This window comes from Globicephala melas, chromosome 12 (assembly GCF_963455315.2).
Source record: "Globicephala melas chromosome 12, mGloMel1.2, whole genome shotgun sequence".
In the NCBI taxonomy this organism is placed as follows: domain Eukaryota; kingdom Metazoa; phylum Chordata; class Mammalia; order Artiodactyla; family Delphinidae; genus Globicephala; species Globicephala melas.
The window spans coordinates 50,351,935-50,362,756 of NC_083325.1; the positions used below are offsets into that span (position 1 = coordinate 50,351,935).

The 10,822-nt window shown below is 45.1% G+C and overlaps 1 protein-coding gene across 2 annotated transcripts in view; it reads left to right on the forward strand.

Moving 5' to 3' along the window:
• FSHR (follicle stimulating hormone receptor) overlaps positions 1-7,419 on the forward strand; it is a 163,506-nt gene extending 156,087 nt beyond the window's left edge. For both annotated transcript variants that reach the window (XM_030857716.2, XM_030857717.2), the window contains 2 exons: positions 1,549-1,734; positions 6,186-7,419. In XM_030857716.2, the coding sequence (XP_030713576.1) occupies positions 1,549-1,734; positions 6,186-7,419 (1,420 nt within the window). The remainder of the gene's footprint in view (positions 1-1,548; positions 1,735-6,185) is intronic.
• The last annotated feature ends 3,403 nt before the right edge of the window (positions 7,420-10,822 follow it).

A 10,822-nucleotide genomic window follows, 5' to 3' on the forward strand; every position in this document is an offset into this window, starting at 1 on the left:
AGGTTTCATTGAACAACAGGAAGCATTATAAACTTTTGAGCAAGAGAATGAATGGCACAATGAAAACAAGGCTTTGAGAAAGTAATTTTCACCAGACTGGGAGAACATACGGGGGAGCAGATATATATGCACACCCCCGAGTTTCACTGCTCCTAGTGCCCAATGCTTTGACTTACAGGAAATGCAGACATTAGAAGATTCTCCTTCACCAAGTATATCCAAGGATGCTTGAAATGAATCCATCCTGGTCATCACTTGCTACCACTCCCATCAGAAGTACTCATTTACGGCCAACCTTCTGGGCCCAACAGGTCTAAGCCGCTGCCATTTAAATCTCTTCACTCCCACCCCACTGGTCAGGTTGTTTTGAGGGTTTCAGCTGCCAACGGTGCTGCCAGAAAATGGCCCATGTTACTGGTGTTGCTGCCAGCAAGGATGGGACTCTGGAACCCTCCAGTGACAGGGACCTGGTTAAAATGACCATTTACACTGGTTTCCATATAGATCTCCCGGTTCACCAAGGCAGAGGCTCTCCGACAAAGCAAGAACTGTGTGTGTGTGTGTCTGTCTGTCTGTCTGTGTGTGTGTGTGTGTCTGTGTGTGTGTGTCTGTGTGTGTGTGTGTCTGTGTGTGTGTGTGTCTGTGTGTGTGTGTGTGTCTGTGTCTGTGTGTGTGTCTGTGTCTGTGTGTGTCTGTGTGTGTGTGTGTGTCTGTGTGTGTGTCTGTGTGTGTGTGTGTGTCTGTGTGTGTGTTTGTGTGTCTGTGTGTGTGTGTGTCTGTGTGTGTGTGTGTGATGTTTTCTGATAACAGCGGCCAGTCATCAAGTGCTGTCTGTTGGTCAGGAAGTTCTCTATGTACTTTAGCTCATTTAATCCTCACAACAACCCTCTGAGGTAGGTATGGTTATTATTCCTGTTCTATAGCCGAGGAAACTGACACATGGAGAAGTGAGATAACTTGACCAAGGTCACCAGTCTAATAGAGAGAGGGGCAGGGTACACGAGCAGGCAAGTCTGGCTGTGGATGCCACGCTCACCACCACCACTCTCTACTGCCACTTTGACTTTGTGCTGAGGGTACCTCTGTTGCCCACCAGATACCTTTTCCCCTTATGGTGTGTTCTCTTTGCATCCTTTGCTGAAATATGGCCACAGATGCCACCCCAGCTCACTGGATATATTTTTACATCTAGTTTTATGGTGAGGAGGAAATGATCTCACTTCCTTGGTCCTATGCAAATTCGTGGGTATCTATTCTATAGATAGACTGCGGAAGGGGAAAGAGATACATTTAAGCCCCAGATCAGCCAGGCTGCAAGTACATCCAGGATACAGAGTGGCATGTTATCTATGTCCTCCTACCACAAATATAAGGGCCAAATGTCCCTTTAGCCAAATATTAATCTCACCAAGGCGTGCTGAATGAATTGGAGTCTCCCTCCTCACCCATGTAAAAATATTACTACTGTAGCTGCTATGTTGACGGCTAACAGAGCAGAAAATGTTAGGCCCATAGTAATCAGGTTATGTTTACCTTTTCTCCTTACAGAGATATTTCAAGAACGAGGATCCATTCCCTGCCCAGCTATGGCTTAGGAAATCTTAAGAAGCTGCGGGCCAAGTCAACTTACAACTTAAAAAAGCTCCCCAGTCTGGAAGCTTTTGTCACACTCGTGGAGGCCAGCCTCACCTACCCCAGCCACTGCTGCATCTTTGCCAACTGGAGGCGGCAGATGTGAGTCTTCTCGTGTCCGCCCCCGAGCCCCACTTGGGCATTTCTCCAATGCAGACCTTGGTCCACAACTTCTACACCTGTGTGGCATGAAGAGGATCCCCTGGCAGAGGCACCCACGATGAAATCCCTTAGGCAGAGTCTAGATCAAAGCTTTAGTGTTCTCTCTGAAAATGGGCTCACAGGAGAGGGCTACCCACATGGCAGGCTACCTACCAAATATTAAATGAGCTAACATGAAAAACACCAAGAAAGCCTGACTCGCAGCTGATGCTTAATAAATATTTGTTCCCTTTTCCCTTTGTCCCGACATGGATTTATCCTTCAAGTTCCAAACTCTGCACGCCACAAGTGTGCCAGGGACCATCAAAGTCAGCTTTGGAAGGGAGAAGCATAGATGCCGTAGCAAAGACTGCTGCACACACCCGCAACACATCCCAGCAACTCGAAACCTCCCTAACCCATCTTTGGAGCTTAGCACCTCAGAGGGAGGACTAAGATTGTGACATCTGTTCCCTTTGGCTTTCCAGGCTGCTCAGGTTCCTGGAGCCCCAAATTACAGAGGGTAGTCCCAACAAAGCCAAGTCCTAGTGGGCGACGGGTTAAAAAGTTGAGGTTCTGGAGAGAGCGGAGAGGGAGTACTTTAGAGATTACATGTTCAGGTATTTAAAGGATCCACTGGAGATATAGTTTATTGGGTATCAGGAGTTCTCAAAGCTTTCTGCCTCTCCTAAACTCACTGATAAAATTCATACCACACCGTGGCACTCAATCAGATGACGCCTCATTCCCACTCTTGTACAGTAGCCCAGCACGAATACAGCTTCTGGGATACCTTTCACTGCTTAACGCGGTCTCTATTATTCAACCTTAACATGCAGACGGGTCCCCTTCTCTAAAGCAGAGTGAAACAACCAAACAGTACACACCCTAAGTTAACTAGCAGTCCACACTCAGACCCATTTTAAGGATCTGCGGAAAAGGGGCCGCTCTTCAGAATTAGCATGCGTCATTGGGGAACTCTCCAGAATCAGACACTCCTCACAGATTAGCTCAAGGGCCAGGGGATTTCTTCCTAATGACTAGAATTCTTAAGGGCTTGGGCTAAGGCAGCAAGGCCCGCCTCTTTTATATTCCAGGAAGAGATATTCCAGCCAGGGCAAGAAAGATACCCATTTCACTGCCAGAACCCTGGAACTAAATACCCCCCAGGAGAAATCTCAGAGGACGTTAAGACCACTGAAGGAGCTGTACATCATCTGGTGTCTGCCTCAGCGCCCACACCCCAGAGAAATATATCCTCTTCCTCTGTCGCTCAGACTCCCCTTCGTAGTGTAGATGTGGCCTCAGAGCTCTCCCGACTAGAAATCTCCGCATCTGCCTTACATCGTACCGTGATTGAAGGCTTCCCTGATCCCTCCAGACCACCGGACTCTCACCCTCTCTAGGTCCCTATTGTAACTTACATCAGGGCTCGTCAGGTGCGGCAAAGGAGAGGCCCACGCCTCTTCTAGGAAGACATGCCAAAACGGGGTAACAAAAATAGCAATGGTGTTTAGTCTTTATGTTAACAAATTCACAAACCCAAAGCAATATGGTTCTGCTATTCAGAAGATAACTGTAGGTGTGGTTAGGTAATGACATTTGAGTTTAAAGTTGTGTGATGAAATTGTTCCTCCAATCCCCGTTTGGAAATAAGGCCTGAAGTGTAAATGTTAGGCCCTTGTGACTGTGACATTTGGGCCCATGGACCCCGTGGACTTTCATGGAAAGACCTTATTAACCATGCCCCTCATCTGTCATGTAACCAGTTACGTCCATCCTCAGCTTGCATTGAGATTTTGCCCTAGTTTTGTTATTTATTGTATTTAGGCCTTTTCTTCCCGGCTAGATTTTAAACTGAGGCACTGTGGCATATTCATTGAGTACTCACACAGGGCCTAGACCTCAACATGAACTCAGTAAGTAACCGCATCCTCTCTCTTCATACTGCTGATACTTGTCAAGGACTCCCTGCCAGGCACTGTAATACTTTGCAGCTTTATCTCATTTAATTTTCACAAAGGTAAAAACACCATTTTTATTCCCTTCTCACAAAGGCAGAAACTGAGGCTCAGAGACAGTAAATAACCTGACAAACACCAAACAGACTCAGATCCAAACTCTCTGGTCTGCCTGTCTGTCTGCAAAGCTCAGGCTCCCGGCCACTCCGTCATGCATTTCCCAAGTATCTGTTCATTGATTTACTGGGATCCAGGAGGACTACTTTTTAACCTCACCCCAAGCTGAATTCCCAACTCTTTATAATACTTAGGATTTGCCGAGGTACTGCAGAGGCATGATTTTACTTCCCCTGCTTCCATTTTTCTTTCTATTCTTCTCTAAGAGACATCCATTGTTTACCTTTCCCCCACTCATGTCACTGGGTCACTGCTGTTTCGGGAAAGGGAAGCATCTATATTTAAAATATGTTCGTAGCAGTATCAAAAATAAGCATCTTCACCGAAGCCAACATAAGCCCTGGGAAGTGAAGGCTGTGTCTGTCTAGATGGTCAGATCTGTTTCAGTGAACCGAATCACAGTCTGTTGGCACCAGGTTACTTACTTCCTGTTCCTAGAACTGGGCTGCCGCTAATCCAATGACAGGGTTTAGGACTTGGGAGTTAGAATAAGAAACAAAGTGATTCTCTTGTCCCCTCTTTGCCCATCTCTGAACTTGCCTCACCTTTCTTGTAAGATCTCTGACTAAACCAAAAGATTTTCTGCACATTTTCAATTACACGTATGTTAACTGTTTAACCTCCTTAGTGTAAACTGTGACTGATGTGAGAAGCTCTATCAGTCTCTAAAACAACAAATGACACATTATCCAGGAAAGAAAAAAAAAAGGAGTCCCTTGATCCAAGGGAAAATGACTTTCTGGCAATTCAGTTCACTTTCTGGAGGGGAGAGAAAGGAGAGGGTTCTCACTAACAGCCCCTTCTCCTAGAGGTTGATGTGGAAAAGTTCAGTCCGGGTCTGCTGGCACACTTGGCCAGCCCTCATCGTTTAGTACCTAATGGAATCTTTACCTCCTCCACGCCCCAGTCACTCTCTCCATCTTATTGGGGACGGGGGTCTTTGAAGAGTTTTAACACTTATTGGGGAGGGGGGTCTTTAAAGAGTTTAAAATTTAAACTCTTTAAATCAAAGAGTTTAATTTAAACTCTTTGAAGAGTTTTAATTCTCCCAGGTTAAGGCCCGGGAGAAATGCAATACCATTGCTGTGAGCTTGCCCCTCAGGGAGGGAGGAAGGGAATGGGTGTGTGTGTGTGTGTGTGTGTGTGTGTGTGTGTGTGTGTGTGTGTGTGTGTGTGTGTGTGTGTGTGTGTGTGTGTGTGTGTGTGTGTGTGTGTGTGTGTGTGTGTGTGTGTGTGTGTAAGGGAATGGGTGTGTGTGTGTGTGTGTGTGTGTGTGTGTGTGTACACACACGATTTCCATCCAAAAGAAGACCCAATGTGAAACATTCCCATTCCTTAAGCTTTTGCTTCAAAACAGAACTATCTGGCTCCACATGCACTGTCCACCTGTCTGGATGGAATATTTATCATCTGGCTTTCACTCACATCCCTTCTGCAAGTGCCTCTGTTCTGTTGACGAGGCCTCTTGTACATTGGGGTTTAAAGGGAAAGCTGAGACAGAAATATGAGCCCGAGAAGAGGCAGCTCCTCGGGGAATGAGTTACAATCTTGGAATAAATTAGGCCCCCTTGCACCTGCACTTGCCCTTTTGGGCACTCACTAGCGAACTACTTAATGTGAGAGAGCCAGGATTACCTTGCAAATACATGCCTGAGGCTTGTTGTGGCCCCTGGGGAGTGAAATAATAAAGAATAAGCCCCTCACTAACATTTACAGGCAAATTAGCAGACCTCCTGGTAGCCTGAGTACCAAAGAGCCAGGGACAGGGCTGGCTGGGAACCAACTACAGCCTCTGATCTTCTAATTTATGTAGATAAAATAAACTCTTATTTGAGTCAGAGAACAGTCCAGATCTTCCAGGACTGGAGTTTAGAGTAGAGGAAAGGGGGTATACCCTACTCAGGCATCTGAAGAGAGAGCTGAATGGAGATGGGGAAGGGTGAGGGTAGAGTTGATATCGTCTGTAAATTATTTGTACTTAACAGCAAAGCTTAGCTAGTCCCAGGCGCCTTCCTCCCCACATTCAGGTTGTGGCCAGATGGTTTCCCCAGTGGGCCATCCAACTCTAGGAATATATGCACGAGTTGTTCCGTTCATTTACAGTAAGCAGCGTTAACCCTTGAGTTTAGCCTCAAGGGCAGACAAACTGTTAGAAGAAAAAAAAAAAAAAAACTCTCAGGAAGAAACCCCACTCTCTACCCCGTGTAAAGACAGTGATATATTTGCCAATCTGGATCCAACATATTGATTCTATTCCTTTTTGTATTTTTCTAGCTCTGACTTGCATCCAATTTGCAACAAATCTATCTTAAGGCAAGAAGTCGATGATATGACTCAGGCTAGGGGTCAGAGAGTCTCTTTGGCAGAAGACGATGAGTCCAGCTACGCCAAAGGATTTGACGTGATGTACAGTGAACCTGACTATGACTTATGCGATGACGTGGTTGACATCACTTGCTCCCCCGAGCCAGATGCATTCAATCCATGTGAAGATATCATGGGGTATGGTATCCTCAGGGTCCTGATATGGTTCATTAGCGTCCTGGCCATCACTGGGAACATCTTAGTGCTCTTAATACTGATCACCAGCCAATACAAACTCACAGTCCCCCGGTTCCTGATGTGCAATTTGGCCTTTGCCGACCTCTGCATTGGGATCTACCTGCTGCTCATAGCGTCAGTTGACATCCACACCAAAAGCCAGTACCACAACTACGCCATTGACTGGCAAACTGGAGCAGGCTGTGACGCTGCCGGCTTCTTCACCGTCTTTGCCAGTGAGCTCTCAGTCTACACCCTGACAGCCATCACGCTGGAAAGATGGCACACCATCACCCACGCCATGCAGCTAGAACGCAAGGTACAGCTCCGCCACGCTGCCAGCGTCATGCTGGTGGGCTGGATCTTCGCTTGTGCAGTCGCCCTCTTTCCCATCTTTGGCATCAGCAGCTACATGAAGGTGAGCATCTGCCTGCCTATGGATATCGACAGCCCCTTGTCACAACTGTATGTCATGTCCCTCCTTGTGCTCAACGTCCTGGCCTTTGTGGTCATCTGTGGCTGCTACACTCACATCTACCTCACAGTGAGAAACTCCAACATCACATCCTCCTCTAGCGACACCAAGATTGCCAAGCGCATGGCCATGCTCATCTTCACTGACTTCCTCTGCATGGCGCCCATCTCCTTCTTTGCCATCTCTGCCTCCCTCAAGGTGCCCCTCATCACTGTGTCCAAGTCAAAGATCCTCCTGGTCCTGTTCTACCCCATCAACTCCTGTGCCAACCCCTTCCTCTACGCTATCTTCACCAAGAACTTCCGCAGGGATTTCTTCATTCTGCTGAGCAAGTCTGGCTGCTATGAAATGCAAGCCCAGACCTATAGGACAGAAACCTCATCCACTGCCCACAACTTCCATCCAAGGAATGGCCGCGGCCCTCCAGTTGCCAGGGTTACCAATGGTTCCAATTACACACTTATCCCCCTAAGCCATTTAGCCCAGAACTAAAACACACTGTGCAAACGTTTCTGAGTGTTGAATGACACTCAAGTCTTGCCTTTGAAGACTATGCCATGGCATGGCTGACAGAGCACTTCTACGTGCTTCATCTAATTTAATCTTCCGGGCACATCCATAAGGTAAATTAGTCAGAAACTATTAACTCTATGTGATTCATTAGGAAGCTGAAGTATTAATAACAACATTAATAATTAAAATAATGTAATGCTACATCACATTTGTTTTAACCTTTATAAATGTTCAAAGTGCTTCTGTTCGGGTCGTCTCAGCCGATCCCTAGAAAAGTCCTATTAAACAGGCAGAACAGGAATTATTCTTGGAGTTTTATAGATGAGAAAAACAAGACTCGAAGGGTTAAGTGACTTGTTCAAAATTGCTTGGCTTACAAGAGGCAGAGCCAAAATTAAGTGTTCTGACTCCCAGGGAACTTCCAAGAGAGGCAGCACAATACTCATTCGTTCATTCACTCAACGAATATCTACTGAGCACCCATGTGATGGCTTTGTAATGTGTCAACTTGAGTAGGCTGAACTACACTTGCCAGAATTCCCTTTCTTATATGCTTCCCATGTGGGCCACAGGGATGATTCTCAGGAATACAGGAGGGTGGAAGGGAAGCTGCAGCTATTTTCTCACTTACCCTTTGTTGCTCAGCTGCTGGTTCAGCTCACTGCTGTGATGCAACAGCTGGGCCTGCAATGGCTCCACTATCCCCTGAAATCTTCTTCAGGTTCTCTGCCTCCTAAGCCAAGTATACGTGTTTAGCTCCATGATGAAGAACCCCAACTTCTGCAGAACACTTATCACCAAGGTCAGAAGCCACAATAACAGAAATGGAGCTCAGTTTGACCTTGTGGGGTTCCGTCTCGTGCCTGTGGCTTGGCTTCAAGCATGCTCGTGATCTTCCCTTTATTGCCTGCCCTATGGACTTCAAGCTCTAGCATCAGATGTAGAGACAACACCCTTACAGAGACCACTTAACCAACCCCCACAATCACGTAAGCCAATTCCCTGTAACAAATATTTACCCCATATATACCTACATGCATGCATGACTGCTTTTGCTTCTTCAGTCAAACCCTGATAGAAGACACAACCTATATGGCGTGCATGTGGATTATAATGTTAAAAACATAGCAGCTTTGGAATCGGAGCTGAGATTTTATTCTTACTCCATGATAAGCCAGGACTCCTCCTCCCTAGGCTCAGTGTCTTCCTCTGTAAATGGGAGTTGATTATAACATCTAACTATTAAGCTTACTATAAGAATTGGAAAAGGAAATAGGTGTCAAGTGCCTGATGCTGTAATAGGCTTGTTGAATGTCAATTTACTTCTCTCCTCCCAGATCAATGCCTGGACTAGTGCCTAGTTCTCCCGACCATGATCTAGAACTCATTCCATCACATCATGTTACTCCTGATAAATAACTATACTTCCCCTATTTCCACCTTTGACTCCATCTGGATAATCTGGATCATAGATACCAACCACAAATCCCCATCAAGCACTGTGCCATGACCAGCCCACAAAACTCCGAGTCTCCTCGGAGAGCATCTTCTTTCCATGTCAAAGCCAATCCCTCCTTCTCTTGCCCCATTTCAAAAGTTGGTCCCAAATGCATTAACAGGGGAGTCCTTAGAGGGCTGAAGAAAAAGCAATCACCTCTGCTGATGTGACCTGGCACCATCTTGACCTATTATGAGCATCAGTGAGAAATGGAATAAGTATCGTAGAAATAGTACAGAGCTGAGCTGGTCAGTACAGGAGCCATTAGCCACGTGTAGCTATTGAGCACCTGAAATCTGACAAGCCTGAACTGAGACGTGCTGTAAGTAAAAGACACACTGCCTTTCAAATACTTAGTGCAGAGAAAAGAGAATTACAGTATCTCAAAAATTTTGATATTGATTACATCTTGGAACAATATTATTTTGGACATACTGAGACAAATATATTTAAACATTAATTTCATCTATTTTTTTAATATCCTTTAATGAGGCTACTAGAATATTTAATATTACCTAAGTGCCAGTAGTGGGATTGCTGGGTCGTATGGTAGTTCTATTTTTAGTTTTTTAAGGAACCTCCATACTGAATGGATAAAGAAGATGTGGCACATATATACAATGGAATATTACTCAGCCATAAAAAGAAACGAAATTGAGTTATTTGTAGTGATGTGGATGGACCTACAGTCTGTCATACAGAGTGAAGTAAGCCAGAAAGAAAAAACAAATACCATATGCTAACACATATATATGGAATCTAAAAAAAAAGGTTATGAAGAACCTACGGGCAGGACAGGAATAAAGATGCAGATCTAGAGAGTGGACTTGAGGACACGGGGATGGGGAAAGGCAAACCAGGACAAAGTGAGAGAGTGGCATGGACTTATATATACTACCAAATGTAAAATAGATAGCTAGTGGGAAGCAGCCGCATAGCACAGGGAGATCAGCTTGGTGCTTTGTAACCACCTAGAGGGGTGGGATAGGGAGGGTGGAAGGGAGATGCAAGAGAGAGGAGATATGGGGATGTATATATATGTATAGCTGACTCACTTTGTTATAAAGCAGAAACTAACACACGATGGTAAAGCAATTATACTCCAATAAAAATAAATAAATAAAATAAAATTACCTAAGTGGATCATGTTTGTGGCTCATGTTATATTTCTATTGGAGAGCACAGGTCTAGAGCTATGTGAAAATGAAGCATTTTTATTTAGCTTTTTCCTCCCCAGGCCCCAATCCACACTGCCGCACTGTTGGGTTCTCCCAACTCCATCTGCAATCATTTTTCTTCCTTGTTTGTGGCCAGAGGGAATGTATTTCTGAATTTGGACTCAAAAGCAAGTAGCAGTTAAATGAAAAACAGGATACAGTGTTAATTATTTCACAGCATAGCTGCTGATGACCCAGTGGTTTAACAGACAGTGGTTCTGAGAGTCAAGAATATGTTCAAAGATAAACTTACACCAAGAGAAGCTCAGAAGACTTTTGTTGCATTACTCTGTCAATACACTTCCTGGTAAGAGAGAAGACTTTTCTCAAGTAAGCAAATATATTTATAGGTAGCTAAATTCAGTGTTTCCAAACCCTTCAGACAAGTCCTAAGGGAAAAACACTTTCTCTGTTTCCTGTATTTGAATGAAAAACAACTTGAGTCCAGTGTATCAGTTACTCTTGCCCCTAAACAGTAACAATACAGGTAACACCTCTAGTCTGCACCTCCCAGAGGGATGCTTCAGTGTAAGTGGTGACCCAGGAAAATAAAAGAAAAAGGAAGGGGGAAAGGGGAAAGAGGGAAGGGAAAATGGAGAAAGAGGGATGGGGAAGGAGGAAAGGGGAAGGAAAGGAACAGAAAAACAAAAACAAAGAAAGAAAAGAA